Source organism: Esox lucius, chromosome 10 (genome assembly GCF_011004845.1).
Source record: "Esox lucius isolate fEsoLuc1 chromosome 10, fEsoLuc1.pri, whole genome shotgun sequence".
Taxonomy (NCBI): domain Eukaryota; kingdom Metazoa; phylum Chordata; class Actinopteri; order Esociformes; family Esocidae; genus Esox; species Esox lucius.
This window is the reverse complement of record NC_047578.1, coordinates 28136509-28156214: the sequence shown is the minus strand read 5'-3', so window position 1 is coordinate 28156214 and position 19706 is coordinate 28136509. Positions and strand designations below refer to the sequence as shown.

The following is a 19706-nucleotide window of genomic DNA, read 5'->3' as shown; positions in this document are numbered from 1 at the left end:
AATAATAATGACAAATTAAAGCTGCAAGCAGCATTTAGCGGGTTTCACCATTGAATCTACTACTAGCCATATTGCATTTTTTTTTATTTTATTATATCCATAGTTGCAAGCAATACGGCATCTGTGATTTTTCCTTTCCTATGTGGCCAACTTGAAACATCATTCACACAAAGTAAAATCACAACCCTGATCATGTGTACCAAATGTAATCTCACTGAGTGACAAAGAACAACATCTTGTGTTATGGCTATTATGCCGCCAATGTTTGGCCAAACAGAATGTACTTGCATGTTACATTGCAATAGTTTTTAGGACATTTACCTCAAATGGTATTATAATTCAATATTCTGCATCAGATAAATATGGATACTATTATAAATATGGAGTATATTAATGAATTCACCTTTTGCTTGTTGTATGATAATGATTCAAAGGTATGTTTACTTAGGTATGTGTATTAATATCAATGATTTGAGTAAATTATTTGTTTTAGAATTGTTTAATTTCGATGATCAAAATGCTTACAGGTTGCAACAATAAAACTAATACCTTTCCAGATAGTCATTTATTAGGAAAATTGCCTCCCTATTCTTACTATAAAAATATGTTGACTTTGGTAGGGTCGTGGGCATATAGCCGATGTACCCATGTGTTATTGTTAAATGACAACGCAGATGTCATTTTAATTTAACTGCTATGTCTACAACTAAAAGGAACAATTGATGCGTTCAGCCCTCAGAAGTGGAGCTGTAGAAACCAATGATAACAGAGAAATTACTTAACTATTGAGAATGGATTTTCTAATGAGGCTTAAAGCCATAACACCCTCTCTACCAAAGGCACATTTTAATAGCTAAATCATTGGTTATAATGTTCATGTCACCAGAACGATTTAAGGTGAACTAATGCTAGATTAGGCTGAATCTCTTCTAGCATACATTTTTGTATGAAATAATCATGGCAATGTTGCATTCCACTAAACATTTGCTTATATTAGCAAGTCATTGTACAAATGAAAACAGAGAATTAGCTTAGCTACATTAGCATAGATTAGCTACTAAGGCTTGAAAGCATGACATTCTCTAAATGGTCAAATTATTATTAGCTAAACCATATGTTATATTCTTCATGTCACCAGAATTATTTTAGATGGACTAATGTTAGATTAAACTGAGGTTAGTTAAACCTATTTCCATTAGCTAACATTACTAGCTAGCTAACGTCGATAGCATTCATTGCTGACGTTAGCCATTTTTTTGACTCTGCTAGGTAGTTTTTTATGAATGAAATAATCATGGTAATGTTACATTCCACTAAATATTTGCCTATTTGTAGATTAATTAGTTACTGAGCATAGATTAGCTACTGAGGCTGGGAAACATAACAGCATATCGAAAAGACAAATTATTAATAGCTAAACTGTCTGTTATAATGTTAACATCATCAGAATAATTTTAGATGCAGTAAAATGCCAGACTCCTAATAAAAGCCAATAGCTGCTAACTAATGATTCAATATGAATTCCACGTACAGTAAAGTGTGTTGCATTCGGGAAAAGGGGGACAGCAATATACAGCATTGCTGGATGTAGCAGAGTACCCCATGAATTCACATTACATTTGTAATTTTACAAACTCTCCTAAGTATTTTGGACAATACATTCACAGCGGTACTGAAGAGTTTTCCTGCAAAAAGTATCCAATGTACATTAGAGTGAGGGGATGGAAAATAAGGCCTTTACACACTGCATTGTTCCAGGCTAAGACTGGCCCCCGGTTAGCTTAGCCTGTGTTCACACAAGAGTTTGTCAACCCTGGCCTAAGGATTCACACTTGTGTTCCTAAGCCCTGGGCTAACGGACAAATACAACACAATACCATTTTGCATTCTATGATAAGATGCAAATGTTGCGTTCTCTCTGACATGAGAATAATGTTACTGTACCCTACATCACTGACACATGATCAATGTTACGCTACCACGATTAATTTAACGACTTCATGACATCGACTGATCAAGATGCCCACCCTGTGGCTTGAACAACTTTGTTATAACTACACAAAGAAAGAGAAAAATTTAGTCAACCTTACTTATTTCGACATATTTGCTGGTTTTACATCCAAAGCAAGCTGCAATAACTACTTCGCTAAGATAGAGCAGGTATAATGAAACAACAAAACTTTGCAGAGTGAAAGGACCAAAACAGACAAAGCTGTCTGTTAACACTGCTCCAGAGCATGGCCAGCTAGCCCTAGGTGGTGCTTTCCCACTTCAAAAAATGCAAGTGTGAACACTTGCTTAGCCCAGGGCTTAGGATGCTCTTAGCCCTAGTCTAAGGTGCAGTGTATCTAGTGTTATTGGATGTATTGCACAATCAGTCTCCAAAGCAAATGAGCACAAGCAAATAAAAAACCATAACATCAAAATAGGATTTTTATATTAGATCATGTTCTCTACATTAGCTTATATAAGCTCTAACCATATAATATTCTTTAACCTATGTAAAGTTTATTGACATTGAAATTTTGTTTATAATTTCCCCCACATAGTTTTTCCTTTGAAAATGTAGCCTACATGGGCTATCCTCCCCCAGATGGGTAACCTCTTCACCCCCCTAAGAGGTCTTACATCATCTGGACAAAAAATAGATGGCAGATTTACGAGTAACCCTATAATCTGCTAAAACCAGTCAATAATGACCCTAAACACCAGATCCCCCTCTCCTACATTCCTTTTCTTATCCAAACATGGGGACTCAGTACATTTAACTAGTAACCATTTATACATGTATAGGACCAAGTATACATCAGTTCAAGAATTTCCACAACACAGTGTGCCACTGGAAACATACAGTGGGGCAAAAAGTATTTAGTCAGCCACCAATTGTGCAAGGTCTCCCACTCAAAAAGATGAGAGAGGCCTGTAATTTTCATCATAGGAACACTTCAACTATGAAAGGCAAAATGAGGAGAAAAATCCAGAAAATCACATTGTAGGATTTTTTATGAATTTATTGGTAAATTATGGTGGACAATAAGTATTTGGTCAATAACAAAAGTTAATCTCAATACTTTGATATATACCCTTTTTTGGCAATGACAGAGGTCAAACGTTTTCTGTAAGTCTTCACAAGGTTTTCATACACTGTTGCTGGTATTTTGGCCCATTCCTCCATGCAGATCTCCTCTAGAGCAGTGATGTTTTGGGGCTGTCGCTGGGCAACACAGACTTTCAACTCCCTCCAAAGATTTTCTATGGGGTTGAGATTTGGTGACTGGCTAGGCCACTCCAAGACCTTGAAATACTTCTTACGAAGCCACCCCTTCGTTGCCCGGGCAGTGTTTTTGGGATCATTGTCATGTTGAAAGACCCAGCCACGTTTCATCTTCAATGCCCTTGCTAATGGAAGGAGGTTTTCACTCAAAATCTCACGATACATGGCCCCATTCATTCTTTCCTTTACACGGATCAGTCGTCCTGGTCCCTTTGCAGAAAAACAGCCCCAAAGCATGATGTTTCCACCCCCATGCTTCACAGTAGGTATGGTGTTCTTTGGATGCAACTCAGCATTCTTTCTCCTCCAAACACAAGTTGAGTTTTTACCAAAACATTCTATTTTGGTTTCATCTGACCATATGACATTCTCCAAATCCTCTTCTGGACCATCCAAATGCTCTCTAGCAAACCTCAGACGGGTCAGGACATGTACTGGCTTAAGCAGGGGGACACGTCTGGCACTGCAGGATTTGAGTCCCTGGCGGTGTAGTGTGTTACTGATGGTAGCCTTTGTTACTTTGGTCCCAGCTCTCTGCAGGTCATTCACTAGGTCCCCCCATGTGGTTCTGGGATTTTTGCTCACCACTTGTGATCATTTTGACCCCGTGGGGTGAGATCTTGCGTGGAGTCACGGATCGAGGGAGATTATCAATGGTCTTATATGCCTTCCATTTTCTTATAATTGCTCCCACAGTTGATTTGTTCACCCCAAGAAGAAATCAACTACTTACCTATTGCAGATTCAGTCTTTCCAGCCTGTTGCAGATCTACAATTTTCTGGTGTCCTTTGGTAGGTCTTTGGTCTTGGCCATAGTGGAGTTTGGAGTGTGACTGTTTGAGGTTGTGGACAGGTGTCTTTTTATACAGGCCTCTCTCATCTTTTTAAGTGGGAGAACTTGCACAATTGGTGGCTGACTAAATACTTTTTTTGCCCCACTGTAGTTTAAAAGCGTTAAAGCAAGCCCCAGTAACTTGTAAAGTTCAATGACTTTTCAATGATAGTAAAGTTGAATCAAATCTAATCTAATTGAATTTGTTAATTCATATAAAGGTAATAAAATATGGTCACTACATTGTGGTTGATTTATTCTTAGTTTTCTCTAATTAGAACTGTTTTAAAACAACCAGTGACCTCAAAGTGACATCCCTGAATTGTCTCCTTCTAGTTCTGCAGTTAAGTTCAGAAAGATGATTTTATCTTTGTGTCTGAGTGGTGTTATACAAACTTCCACCATAATTATTAACTTGACCATGCTTTAAAATATACCAAATGTCTGATTTGTCATTGTTGCTCATTTTCTAATAAGGCCCTATATGGGAGTTATTAAATCGTAGAACATTATGCATGAAGTATATTACTGAGGAACATCACAGATTTTGTACGTTTTGTAGACTGTTTTAAAATTTTAAAATAAATCTAAATGCAAATTTCACCCAGAGTGAGTACATGTGACTTAATTGTTTTAAGGCAAATTTGACTCAAATTAATTTAGGTTTGCTTAAACAATGGAGGTGAATGCTTATGCAACAACATTTTAAATGTTTCTTATTTTATAAAAATGGGAAGAATGTTACTTTTACATGTATAGAATATTTATAGTGCGAAAAAGCTAATGAAGTCAAATGTCATTTGATTCCATTTCCATTACATTGTATTAAATTCACAGTGAAGTTTTATCTCTCAGGTTTTGCGGTCTTGCCTTCTGCACATCATCCAAAAGGGCCACTATATTGCCTCTAACTATAATGGGGCGTTCTTCAGGGCTGACCACAATGCCTCAGAGATGGAAGCCTACTGTAGTGCCCTCTGTCAGCTGCGGGCCCTACTCTACCTTGCCCAACATCTACTTCACAACAATGATCATGGACAGCTGTACTCCCTGCAGGACGGAGAGCTGAGCAAGAGGTTTGTGAGGGAGTACACCTCCATGCACAAGGCCTGTTTTTATGGCCGTTGCCTTGGTTTTCAGGTCAGTAATCACCACTTGTTTGCTGTTTGGGAGGAGTGAATTTAACATGTTGTTGATAAGAAATAGTGTCTTTGGAAGGTGTTCTAAGCCCTTCGCTTTCTCCTCATTTTGTTGTTATAGACCTAATATTTCTTAATGAATTATAACTTTATTTTTTATTTAGAAACTCTGAAGCTTTGATAGTGTAGCCATAGAGTTCCATGGAGTTTTGCTTGGACCTTTTGCTATAGACAGGTGTTTGCCTTTCTAAATCATGTCCAATCAATTGAATTTGCCAAAGGTAGACTCCAATAAAGTTCTAGAGACATCTCAAGGATGGTCAAAGAACACAAGATTCATCTTTGGAGTGTCATTGCAAATGACACATTGAGTACTTAGGTACATGAGATATCTGTTTGTTATTTTTAATAAATTGGTGCATATTTCTAAAAACATGTTTTGAGGTGATATGTGTAGATTGATGGCAAATTAAATTATGAATTAATTTATTTAACAGAACAAAATGTGGAGGAAGTGAAGGGGTTTGAATGCTTCCTAGGCATTGCAATTCCGCTGTCTGTCATTGTGGTGCTGGTATTTAAGTATTGAAGAATAAAGTTTTTCACATTTTAGCAATATATTGGGGGAGGATGATGCTGAAATCCACTACTTTCCTCCCCAGTTCTTGCCAACCCTTCGTCCCTTCCTGCAGACAGTCGTAATAAGCATGGTCACGTTTGGAGAGCGCTATGGAAAACAGCAGTCTGGGTTTGGTTCGTTTCTGTTCATTCTTTAGGATTTGAGAATGTTATATACAGACTATATACAGTTATATACAGATTGATCCAAAATAGTTTTTTATTCATAGACTGTAACCTGACAATATTGTGAGCTACATTGTATGCTCAAATTTGTTTGCAGTTTATTATTTCATACCAATACAATTGCTCAGATAATAATTTTCCAAATTTTCTAATAGATAGCGATCAAAATGATTGGAACATCCCTGACTGTTGGAACAAAAGAAAATATTATTCGGAATAAAACAGACTGTTTTATATTACATTATTAATAATAGTCTTTTTTAAGCGGTCTCTTTACATTTTGAAAAAGTTATTGAATAGTGTGCATTGACATGACCTTCAGGCATGGCAGCATTCTCCCTTCTTACTTCTGGGAAGTATGTAATTGATCCAGAGCTACGAGGAGCTGAGTTTGAGCGTATCACCCAGAATCTGGACATGCAGTTCTGGAAGTCCTTCTGGAACCTGACAGAATCAGAGCTTCTATCGGTGAGGCGAGAAGGTTGTCAACTAGTGATGTTGCTTGCTAATGTGTATTGCAGTCTTTCTGGGTCTGTGGGTCATTTTTTCTTTCTTACTTTGCTCATTCTTTTTTCTTTCTGTTTGAATGCTTTAAAGACTGTTCATCTTTCCCACAGGGCTTGGTGAGTTTAGCCTCTAATCTAGTGCAGGTAAACCTCACCCTGACCATACCTCCTGAACCATTGAGCCTCCCCCTAGCCTCAGACCCCAAACTATTTGCTCCTGTGTCCCCCCCGTTGGCTCATTGGGGCCCTGGACCAGTCCACATGCGGCTCATCTCCTATGAGCTTCGGGAAGGACAGGTGAGCCCTCAAGTGTTACCTCAGGGGTTATTGTCTGGTGTTTTCTTTAAACCTCTGTTTAATCATACAGTTTCTGTAAAAATTGTTAAATTATAATAAAATCAAAACTAACTCTTTCTTCTTTCAGGACAGTGAAGAGCTGCTGGACTTCACTCGTACCAATGCTCCCCCGATTTCTGTGTCTTTGCTGCCATTTGGTGCCCAGAAGCACCCTCCCTCCCCCTGGCTGCTGGTTCACTTCCATGGAGGAGGCTTTGTGGCCCAGACCTCAAAATCTCATGAGGTAGTGGTGTGACTCTTGTAACTGAGTGGAGCTTCAGGCTTAGCACTTACTATGAAGCCTTTCTTCTGTTTGTACCCCCTCTGTTGAAGGTTTTCTATCCCATCTTATCTTAATTTTCTCTCTCCATATGTCTCCCAGAACTATCTCAAGAGCTGGTCCAAGGACCTGAATGTCCCCATTGTGTCTGTGGACTACTCCCTAGCCCCTGAAGCACCCTTCCCCAGAGCCTTAGAGGAGTGTTTCTATGCCTACTGTTGGGCCCTCAAGAACTGCCGTCTTCTGGGTCAGTTACTACTGTGTTAGAGCAACAAGCCAATGATAATGGTTTCATATGTAGACAAGGGACCCCTTCGGTCAATCATTTTGTTAATCATGTAATTGCAGTATTAAAACAACTGCCTGTATCAGATGAGCTGGCACTGACTACTCCATTCATCTGCCCTAGGATCCACAGCTGAACGTGTGTGTCTGGCTGGGGACAGTGCTGGGGGCAACCTGTGCATCACTGTGTCCATGAGGGCCATGGCCTGTGGCGTGCGTGTCCCAGATGGTATTATGGCCGCTTACCCAGCTACCCTGCTCACCACTGATGCCTCGCCCTCCCGCCTGCTCACGCTCATTGACCCACTGTTGCCCTTAGGTGTACTTTCCAAGTGCCTCAATGCCTATGCAGGTAAAGAAAGAATCAAAGGTTTTGCAGAAGAGTTACAAGGAAAGGTCTAAAATAACTATTTCTCATCCTCCAGGTGTTGACTGTCAGACAGTTCAGCCAACAGAGGGGACAACCACATTAAGTTCTTTAGGTAGAGACACAGCCTTGCTGATCGGTGACCTCACAATGGGGGCGTCCAATTGGATCCAGTCTTTCCTTCCTGCAGAGGTTGTAGGGTCACTGTCCTGTTCACACCAGAGGTCCCTCAGCAACGAGGCCCACCAGAGATCATTTTCACCTTGTACATCGGACTTCTCAGGTCCCAGGCACCAGAGGTGGGAGACTCGAATCACATGACTTGACTTGAGTATGACTCGAGACACAATTTTCAGGACTTGTGACTTGCTTGATTAAAGTATGAAATGACTTGACTTTGACTTGAGAACAAGTTACTTGAGACTTGACTTGACTTGAAGTGGAAGACTCGACAATGACTTGAACTTATAATAAACAAACAGCAATACAATTATTTTATATGTTGTGACATCAGCACCACTAATCAGTGTATGTGCCTTTAACGCTGCACAATTCAAACCGCGCCAAACATGGCAGACAGTAACGTTAGTCGAGCTCCACAAATAGTATAGTTTGGATACAAGGACTTTGAACTGGACCGTGTGAATAAAAAAAGATTTGCCAGATGCAAAATATGCAACAACGTCAAATTTCATTCGTTAAGAACCACAAGGAAAGGTAAGAAAGTAATCTCTTTATATTCAGTTTCACTAAGATCTATAACGATTAAGTTACTAATGTAATGAATTCATCTTTTGTTTGTCATAATTTGGCCTTGGTTGCATATTATATATATTTTTTTCTTGTTAGAAATGTGACCATTATCATTACTGAATACGTCTGGTAAATAGATGTAAGGGAATTTGACTATAACAGTGGCATAGCCTGAATTTTAATGTTGATGGGCATCTTAAAATGAGCGGGCATGTATATTATTACACGTAGGCTATAATGTCTGTATTAAATGTGGGCATTTTCAAGTGTTTGTGGACTGCGTGTGGAAACTAAAAAGCATTGTGCTTACACCATAACAGTTAACTTTACTGCATGAAAGGCTTACATGGAGGTGCCAATGTGATTACTAGCACCTAAACATTTCAAAGAGTTTTCTTTTTACTCAAACAGACAAGAATAATTACAGCGTAATTACATATTAGGCAGTTTTTCATCCATCCATCCATCTTCTTCCGCTTATCCGGGGCCGGGTCGCGGGGGCAGCAGTCTAAGCAGGGATGCCCAGACTTCCCTCTCCCCAGACACTTCCTCTAGCTCTTCCGGGGGGACACCGAGGCGTTCCCAGGCCAGCCGGGAGACATAGTCCCTCCAGCGTGTCCTAGGTCTTCCCCGGGGTCTCCTCCCGGTGGGACGGGACCGGAACACCTTCCCAGGAAGGCGTTCCGGAGGCATCCGAAAAAGATGCCCAAGCCACCTCAGCTGACCCCTCTCGATGTGGAGGAGCTCGAGAGGCAGTTTTTCAGTCACAATAATTAGTTTATAAGGTTGTTATTATTAGCCCTTATTACATGGATTGGCTGAATTCCAGTGCAGAATGCGTGTTATTTCTTGATAACAGACCGTTGCCATGAAAAACAGCGCCTTGCTATGGACGCAGCAGGATTCTAACCAGAGACGGAACGGACTATTTTCTTTAGAGGAAGCAATACAGTCATTTTTAAATCAATAAATTCCTTTTGAAATCAATATTTTGTGTCAAATTATAGATTTATTTGGTAGGTAGCCATGTAATAAGCTGGATAAGGTATAGCGAGGCAGTTGTTATAGCGAATACAACCCCTTCAGGCTGATTCAAGATCCCTCCGCTTCGTCCCCCCAAGAAATTGTACCGCAGAGGAGAAAAATATTTGATTTTGAAATCGAGCTTCGCACCGAGCGCACGTCAGAAACAGAGGACAGTGTGTGTGTGTGTGTGTTCATCTCTTTAGTACTGTGACTTGACTTGACTTGAAACTTATAAGGACTCGACTTGACTTGCTTAGGGTGAACCCTTGACTTGACTTGCTTGATTTATCTGAACTGTGACTTGAGACTTGACTCGAGACTTGATGGTTAAGACTTGAGACTTGCTTGGACTTGACCATGTGTGACTTGTCCCCATCTCTGCCAGGGACTACCCTGAAGGCTTTGAGCCCCTTCGCTCTGAGCGCCTGGCTGTAATCCAGACTCCTAGCTATCCCATTGTCAAGAACCCATTTGTATCTCCTCTGCTGGCCCCTGAAGACCTGCTGAGAGGACTTCCACCCGTGCACTTAGTGGTGAGAACTGGAATGAGGGGGGAAGAGAATGGGAAGCTGAAGAAATTGTGTCTAGGGTTGTCAATCAAATCAATCCATCAGATTTATTTCATAAAGTAGGGTCAAACCTCAGAAGAAACCTTGAGGAATCAGACTCTGAAGAGTACATGAGTTTTTGGGCCACATCAATGTTTATGCATGATCATATGACAAGCAGGTCAGTAAGTAGATGGAGGCTGTGACCAGAGTCCTGTGTGGATAAGGAAAGGGTTAATCTGGTGGGCAGTGGACTGTGGCAGCAGGAATCATCAGGCGGCAACTTGATCTGCACAACCACAGGACTTTTCTCCTTCCCCACTAAGTTCTCTTTCTCCACTATAAATCGTTGTTGATATGAGGAATGCATATTCTGAATTTTCCCAGTCTCCTCCCGTTTTAAACTTTAGGAGGACATGAGGTCCTGGTCCACACCTACAGAGTACCTGGTTTGGGGGGCCCGTTGCTGTCCCTGTCCTTGTCCATCTGGTCATACTTCTGACATAGTCTAAATTTAAAGAGACTCTGGATTTAGTCCTCATGCATTTATAAATTATTCCAATTGGACTCTTAATATCTCAACCGGCACAGCCAGAAGAGGATTGGTCACCCCTCTGAGCCTGGGGCCTCTCTAGGTTTCTTCCTAAAATTCTGCCTTCTTAGGGAGTTTTTCCTAGCCACTGAAATTCAACACTACAGTTGTTTGCTCCTTGGGGTTTAAGGCCAGGTGTCTCTGTAAAAGCACTTTGTGACAACTGCTGTTGTAAAAAGGGCTTTATAAACACATTTGATTGATTCATTAGACAGGGGCTCTTACAATTAATGTGGGTCGTGTAGTCCTGAGGCATGGTCCAAGGGCTCATGTCCTCCTAAAGTTAAACACGGCCCCTGGAATCCAAGGATTTACAACGATACCTAAGCATACTTTTCACACTGACCCTTGTCACAAAGTGTTTATACAGACAGCAGTTAACACAAAGGATTTACAGATACCCAGCCCAGAAACAATGATCAACAAGTGGTGTTGCAGAATGGGTAGAAAAGACCTCCCTAGTCCCTCTCAACATAAAACTATTGCAGTGTAGTAACTAGGGACTGAGATGGGGTTGGGCAGATCTGGAGACACCATTTCCCCTTCCTGAGGGTGGTGTAGTAACTAGGATGTGTCCTCCCCCAGGGTTGGGATTGTTTTCGCAGTGGAACGCATAACCCAAAGGCTAAACTTAATCGTAGCTTATTGCTGTGTGAATACTAGAGATTGAGACGGGGCTGGAAACTTCCATATCCGAGGGGTTGGTGGGGTGGGGTGGTGTAGTAACTAATAAGATCAAGACAAGACAGACTGACCCAAGGCCCCTGGCACAATAACACAGCAGTGTAAACCTAGGGGCTGAGATGGGGGGTCCAGAGACAGTGTGGCTCTGTCTGAAGTTATGTGTTGTTGATAATGCATTTCAGATGAACAGTGTAGGTAAGGTGGTATATTAAAGAAAGAAAACATAAAATGTACTTGTTCACTGGTCTATAGACTTGTGTCTCACATCAGATGGTGCCATTACATTCTCAGAAGCTTGTTCATGAGCCATCTGCCAAGGAAATCGTGGAAATCTTTTCTATATGTAGATATTGCTCATCTAACAGTAGTGCCTAAAGTCAGAAAATCTCTGTGCTCTGCCATGACAGCCGTAGCTATGGAATGGAATATAGCTACGACTAAAGATGAAGTATTTTCACAAAACCCACCCAAATTCTGCACTCCTACTCCTAAAATGATGGGTGTGCACACAACTGCAGCAAGTCACTAGAATGGAAGCATGTGTATTGGGTGTAATTTACAGTTTATCCATAGTGCCAAACTGTCTAAATAATAGAAAAGGGTCAGTTGAGGGAACCTCTGTTTTTTTCCAAAATCAGACTATGAAAAATGTCTTCTTTTGTCTGGGTCAGTCTATATAGACAGTCTTTCCAATTAAATCTTTCATAGTTTTCTTTAATGATTCCTTCCCACAGGCTTCTGCACTGGATGCCTTGTTGGATGACTCTGTGATGTTTGCCAAGAAACTGCGGGACATGGGCCAACCAGTGACCCTAAGGGTGGTTGAAGACCTCCCACATGGCTTCCTCAGCCTATCTGGACTAGCCAAGGAGACACAAGTAGCCTCAGACATCTGCGTAGAGCGAATCAGAGAGGTGTTTCAGCAGCAAAGCTCACCTTCCAGTACTTGCAAGTGATCAAATCTTTTAAGGACCAATCACTTGGCTGGCTTATATAGAGGGGCCAACCTGCCTTCAGTGGAGTCCCCAGAAAACTAAAAATTCTGATTTTACATTTTCAACCAAGCTTGTTTTTGCCTAAAGTCCGGATGTTGGAATTCCACTCAATTGTGTCTTTTTTACCTTCATCATGAGTTTACGGCAGACAAGCAGCCTAATAAAATGTTGTGGAAAGACAATTTGTCCTAAAAGAGGCGTAAAAGATGAGAGACTGCAGCTAACTGGTTTTTAATATAACCCTGTTTCCAAAACCTTTAAGACGCTGGGTAAAATGCAAATAAAAACAGAATGCCATGTTGTGGAAATCATTTAATCCCTATATTTAATTGAAATTAGTATAAAGACAACATATCAAATGTTGAACTAGATTTTAATTTTTTTTGGAAAAAGGGGCATGTTTATTTCTGTGTTGCATCTCTTCTTTTACCGTAATTTCCCATTTATAAATTGCAGCTTATCAGATTTTTTAAATATTTTCAACCACAGCAGTTAAAACATGGGTGCAGCTAATACATGAGTTTACATTTATAAAACTGTCTCCACAGATGATTGCTTGACATTGTAGAGGTCTCAGAAAGTCATGTAGCACATATGATAAATTGGTGTTACAGGGTTTTCAAAAACATTTTATTCTTCAACAAATTAATTTTGGTAGCGCCATATGATAAATGTTGAATATTAATGTACAATGAATGTACGAGTCATAATTGACCCTTCACAAATGCACCGCCTATCTTAGTTACTGTTGTTACGTCCGTCAAGCAGCACTTCTTATGTAAGCAGCAACTACTGTCAACAGCCAAGCAAGGAGGGGACAAGTAGCAAATTACCAGTCAGTGTAAGTGATTATTTCTGGACCTCTACGATATCCTCCAGATCGAGGTTTTGCAATATGCAATCGAGGTATTGCAATATGAATTGAAAGGATATGTTCACAATACTCAGATCATCATCCTACCAACTTCAGCAGAAAGACACTTCTTAAAGTTAAGCCTACGAGTGCCCTGACGTAAAAGCTAATATTGGAGGTATCTAGCTAACGTAGTAGTAGCAAGTAAGTCATATTAATGATCACATTAGCACATAACTATAACGTCAGCGTTAGATAACATTGATGTTTAAATAATTAATAATTATGTATAAATGTTGATTAAAGCATTTCACAACCCAAGAAGTCACTGTAAATGACTCAGCCCTCTAAACTTTTCGGGTACGTGCTATCGGATTTGCAGCCAGTGCCATAGACCTTCTTCAAGTATTGACCGGTTGCTAAGGTAGGATTGGACAAGGACTATTTTGGGGGAGGTGTTATGCGAAAGGTAAATTCTCCGGGCAAATGCGGATGATATATGGGTGCGGTTAATACTCGGGTTTGTATACACACAAAGCAATAAAATTACTGGTGCGGTTTATACACAGTGCAGCTCGTAAACTGGGAATTACAGTAACAACACTCAGTGTTTGCTAATTGAGGAGATAATTTGCTGTATTTTTGAAAGTTAAATGTTTCCCCATTCTTGCTTGATACAGTATTTCAGCTGCTCAACAGTTCAGGGTCTCCGTCATTTTTCATTTAATAATAGTGGTGGGTGACCGGTCTGAACTGCGAGTTCAGACCGAGTTCAGACCCGAGTCTTTTACAACAAAGCCATGCTAATGTAATAGGTGTAGAATGTGGTTTGGCATTGTCTTGCTGAATAAGCAAGGCCTTCCCTGAAAAAGACGTAGTCTGGATGGCAGCATATGTTGCTCCAAAACCTATATATATTGTTCAGCATTAATGGTTCCTTCACAGACGTGCAAGTCACCCATTCCATGAGCACTAATGCATCCCCATCACGGATGTTGGCTATTGAACTGTGCACTGATAACAAGCCGGATGGTCCCTTTCCTTTTTAGCCCAGAGGACACAGTGTCCATGATTCCCACAAATAAGTTCAAATTTTGATTTGTCAGACTACAGGGCAGTTTTCCACTTCGTCTTAGGCCCAGAGAAAGTGGCGTTGTTTCTGGATCTTGATTATATGTGGTTTCTTTTTTGCATAGAGTTTTAACTTGCATTTGTGGATGCAGTGACAATCTGTGTTCACAGACAATGGTTTTCGAAAGTGTTTCTTATCCCATGCAATTAATGCAATGTCACATGAGGGCCCAAAGAGCACAGCCATCAAATATTGGTTTTCGGCCTTGGCCCTTGTGTACAGATTTCTCCGGATTCTCTGAATCTTTTAATGATATTATGTACCGTAGATTATGAGATCCCCAAAGTCTTGCAGGGATAGCAGCAATGAGGTTCCCTAGGTAGACATGTGTATGTAACAAAATGAAGTAAATGCAAGTACAGTGACCGTACTAAATGTGCAAGTTTAAGGTGCAAGTTGGCATGTGCAAATGAAATACAGGAATAGCAGCAATGACACGTGAACTGTGTTAGAAGTCAGCCGTTTCTTATAGTGGTTGAAATAATGATTGTGTACCCAGTCGTCAAAGAAGAGAGTAATTCAATTATTGCAGAATTTGAGAGTCTATTGTTCATGTTAGAGACTCGATACTTGGTCTTGGTCAAAGAACCTCCGGTCGTTCCTCAACTTTATAGATAGAGGAAAGAATTACTGTAAGCCCATTGGCTACGTACTGTTGCGCTTTGAATGAACGTGACTTACTGTGTACAGATAAACAGATATTCTTTTATCTAAACATAAACAAGCATACGTTCATATACTTCAACACTCCCTATCAAACATTAAAGCAAAAACAATACGTTTGATAAAACATTAAAAGTACAATTCAATTTTGAATGAAAAGTAAAGGCCCATTCACTTATGATAGAAATGACTAAGACAAAACAACAAAAAAGGTGTAAGTGACCAATGAGGTCTTATTGTTCCCCAAATGAAAAATAATGTAGACACGACACAATTGACACACCACACTCCGACGCACAACTCAATGTATCGACAGTTATCAATCCCTCCCCCACCTCAGATTATAAGGGTTGAGAAACATATTGACATCAACAAGCTACTATCAGTGTTAACGGTGTTCAGCAGAAAAACTGACAAAAACATGACAACATGATTAAACATTCCTCCAAAGTCCATTGAACAATAAAAAAAAACTTGTTTGTATCATGATCCTTGCTACAATATCATACAAAAGGCTCATGCATATCCTGTTGGACCTGTGAAAGATTCTACCTTTAAATAGGGAAAACGTCTACCTTTAATAGGGAACAATTCACTATCCAAACATATCTTGATAGCCATCATAATGTTGATCATTAAGCATCATCACAAATACATCGAAGTCCAATATTGGGATTGTCATCGTACAGAGTTTCCCACCTGTCTTGCGAGAAACAAACCTTCATACATATGAAATCACCATATCAGTTAATTTAGGTAAGTCTTAGATCATAAGGAAAGAAGTTAGTTTCCAATCAAGTGTCCTTTAGTTCTTGTATTCAGTTTTCTGGAAATGGAGTGTGATGCCAAGGGATCTGACCCTGGCATCATTCTGCCATGTGAGTGGTCAGGAAGATTTGGAACAGATTTCACCCGTGTGGTTGTTGAAATCCTTCTTGAACATGTTGCTGGTACTCACACACCCAGTTGTCTGTGTCCAGTCAGTGATGTGATTTATCACCAGAAACGGGATTGTGATGTCCTGATCTGTTGAAAGTATAACTGCAAAACAACGATTAGTGTGCTTCAACAGTCCATCAGACTTTCATCCACTGGGTATTGTTCCATCAACTCCCAACAATGAAGACAATAGATCAGTCCTGAAAACATTTGGATCTCAGAAGTTCCATCATTAGAATGAGGCTTACACCGTATCGAGGCAGGTTTCCATAATAGTCTATGTCAAATTTCCTTTTCCATCCAGAAATGGCTTGGTTGATGTTTGGTTCCTTGTGCTAACCATTAAAATGTTATACCTTGCATCAAAGAAAACAATTTCCAAATAAACCAATTAAAAACAAATCCTGTGAATAGAAGATGTGAAACATAACAGATGACAATGCTCCGTTATAACTATGCAAACAGGAAAAACTAAATGTTTCATGTAACTTCTTATAAGTACCAATTTGACTCACTCTGAACTCTTGGCTCAGCTGTTTCCAATCGTAATCAATTAAATCATACATCCCCCCTGCTTTCACTTCATTAAGTCAATGGAAAGTGACACCATGAAGTGAAAGCAGAAATATGACAAATATGGCCACAGGAGGCAGCATCTTGAACCCTCACTGGCCATCATGTCAGGATGGACATGAAAAATAGAGAATTGGTAATAGGAATGGATCTAAAATCCATTCAAGAAGGAGTTCCATAATGAATATTCATGATGTGAAAGTGAAAATGTTAAAAACACAAACATTTACTAATACAATCAAAGACATCAGTGTGCAACACAGTCACTTATAACCTATTAACAAATGTGTCTAACATAGCTAAACAGCTCTCAAATTTGACTCTACCTCAATACCTACACACAGGTCTGCAAAATTGGCTGCCATGCGTTCATAAACTCCTGTAGTTTCTTGGCACATGCCTAACTAAATTGGTTTGCCCACTAGGGGATAAGCTGCTCAACTATATTGTAGGAGAAAAAACTGCAGCCCATGTTGCAGTTGTTTACCTGCTGCAACCACCAGGGTGATTATATTAGCATATCTACAGAACCTAAATTTAGGTTCAAACTACCTCATGACAAACACAAACATTGTCTTGATTAACCTCCTAAATGTTTGGGAATTCACAAATTGATTCATTTTAAGTCCAATAGCGACAGTCAGCCAAACCCTAAATCACAACTTTTATGCATATTTAGACCATGTTCTGTTGACATTAAGATTGTTCTATCATCAACAATGGGGGATGACTTTCGGTCTCTACCCTCACTTCAGTTGGTTTCAATATCATAAATTTCAACATTAAAGCTATTGAGAAGAAAATATATTTTAACTTAGTCGATATCCTTCATTAACTGAAGATTTAGAAAACTCCCAAAAATGGCAACGTTGACAGAAAGCAGATGTATGACATCACTAAAATCAAGGTACAATAAGTAATCCAAAGGACACTCAATGTAGGCCTTAAAAACTGTTACATCCATATCAATATTTGTTCATTATTAAATTTACCATTTTACAATTTAAACTCCATTAACAAGTACCAGGTGTCGTTTTCAAACATGTATTATCCCAGTCATCATTGGTAAACACAAATAAAAGAGAAACTATATTATTTAACCAAACTCAATTCAACATTTAAGATATAACATCTAATTTTATTGTGGGGAATGAACTGGCTTTGGCTGTATTACCCTCTTCATAGGCTATAACTATTTTGGATTCAAATTCAGTCCTCATGGGACACAGCGTGTCTTAACATTAAAGATTATCACCATGTGGATTCTACATTCTACCACTTATACAATATGCAGTATAGAGAAAACACAATATTTTAACCTTTTGTAAGAAAACCATGAGACTTCTTTACTAGATTAGAAAATGATCTTTGTACCAATTTCTAATTTATCACTAGGTTTAGATGTACCCATGTGTGCTAGCGAACAGCTCAGCACGCAGCAGAATATTTCCATGCGGTGGGCCTGGTATAGACCAAACCACATTGTTGTGAGACCCCCCTTGAGGCCTTATGGATTAATCGATCAATCAATCAAATGTATTTATAAAGCCCTTTTTACAACAGCAGTTGTCACAAAGTGCTTTTACAGAGACACCCGGCCTTAAGGGAGGGCATCCCAGTGGCGACGAGAGCCCACCTGGCAAGACAGCAAGGGTGGACAGTATCAAGCCTACTGGTCACCTTCACGCCCCCTCCTAATTATAAACCATGCTGTAGAGATTAGTTTTTAGTAGACACTTGAAAGTTTGCACTGAGTTTGCACTTCTAACCTTAATTGGCAGATCGTTCCACAGTAGTGGAGCTCTATGAGAAAAGGCCCTGCCTCCGGCTGTTTGTTCAGAAATTCTAGGTACAATTAAAAGGCCTGCATCTTGCGATCGTAGGTTACGTGTAGGTATGTATGGCTTGATCATTTCAGCAAGGTAAGTAGGAGCAAGTTCATGTATTGATTTATAGGTTAACAGTAAAACCTTAAAATCAGCCCTAACCCTAACAGGCAGCCAGTGTAAGGACGCTAAGACATGAGTAATGTGTTAAAAAAAAATTGTTCTAGTTAGGATTCTAGCAGCCGTGTGCAGTTGAAGTTTACGACCATGCAGCCGTCGGGGTTCACAGTGAGATCTGCTAACAACACTTTCTTGGGTCCTAAAACGAGCATTTCAGTTTTTCTTGAGTTTAAGAGCAAGAAGTTCTCTGTCATCCACTTCTAATATCTGAAACACATGCTTCCAAAGTAGCTAATTTTGGGGTTTCTCCATGCTTCATTGAAATATATAACTGTGTGTCATCAGCTTAACAGTGAAAATTTACATTGTGATTTCGGATTACTTCGCCCAAAGGGAGCATATATAGTGAGAACAATAATGGGCCCAGAACCGAGCCATGAGGAACACCAAAGCAAACCTTTGACTTGTCAGAGGATATGCCATCTACATTAACAAACTGATATCTTTCAGATAAATAAGATTTTAACCAGGCTAGAACATTTCCACGTAGCCCAATATGGGTTTTCAGTCTCTCTAAGAGGAGGGCGTGATCAATGGTGCCAAAAGCAGCACTAAGATCAAGAAGCAACAGAAGGGATGCAGAACCTTTGTCTAAGGCCATTAGAAAGTCATTTGTTACCTTTACGAGTGCAGTCTCAGTACTATGATGAGATCTGAAACCGGACTGGAGCATTTCATAAATGTTATTTGTCTTCAGGAAGCCATTCAGTTGTTGGGAAACACATTTTTATAAGATTTTTGATGTGGGTGGGAACGGGAGGTTCGATATTGGCCAATATTTGTTTAATATGTCGTGATCCAGATTCGATTTTTTTAGAAGAGGCTTAATTTCCGCAATTTTTAGTGAGTTTGGTACACATCCAGAGGAAAGGGAGCAATTTATTATGTTTAGCATTGGCTGACCTAGCACAGGAAATAGCTCCTTAAGTAATTTTGTTGGAATCTGGTCTAGCTGACAGTTTGTGGGTTTAGAACTCATTACAAATTTAGTGAATGTGTCGAGCGATACGGTATAAAAAAATTCAAGTGTCCCCATTGACACCTGGTTAGGGAGATTCAGGAAATGTTTAGGACAACTGAGATTTTGAGGACCATAACTATTTAAGGAGGAGTTTTCTA

At 39.8% G+C, this 19706-nt stretch overlaps 1 protein-coding gene across 3 annotated transcripts in view; it reads left to right on the top strand.

Annotated features, from left to right (window-relative positions):
* lipea (lipase, hormone-sensitive a) overlaps nt 1-12716 on the top strand; it is a 62489-nt gene extending 49773 nt beyond the window's left edge. For 2 of the 3 annotated variants that reach the window (XM_010900882.3, XM_010900884.4), the window contains 10 exons: nt 4962-5246; nt 5908-5998; nt 6372-6517; nt 6667-6852; nt 6980-7135; nt 7274-7418; nt 7581-7808; nt 7882-8122; nt 9988-10135; nt 12161-12716. In XM_010900882.3, the coding sequence (XP_010899184.1) occupies nt 4962-5246; nt 5908-5998; nt 6372-6517; nt 6667-6852; nt 6980-7135; nt 7274-7418; nt 7581-7808; nt 7882-8122; nt 9988-10135; nt 12161-12382 (1848 nt within the window). In that variant the 3' untranslated portion in view covers nt 12383-12716. The remainder of the gene's footprint in view (nt 1-4961; nt 5247-5907; nt 5999-6371; nt 6518-6666; nt 6853-6979; nt 7136-7273; nt 7419-7580; nt 7809-7881; nt 8123-9987; nt 10136-12160) is intronic. The other variant, XM_010900883.3, reaches the window with a different exon arrangement.
* The last annotated feature ends 6990 nt before the right edge of the window (nt 12717-19706 follow it).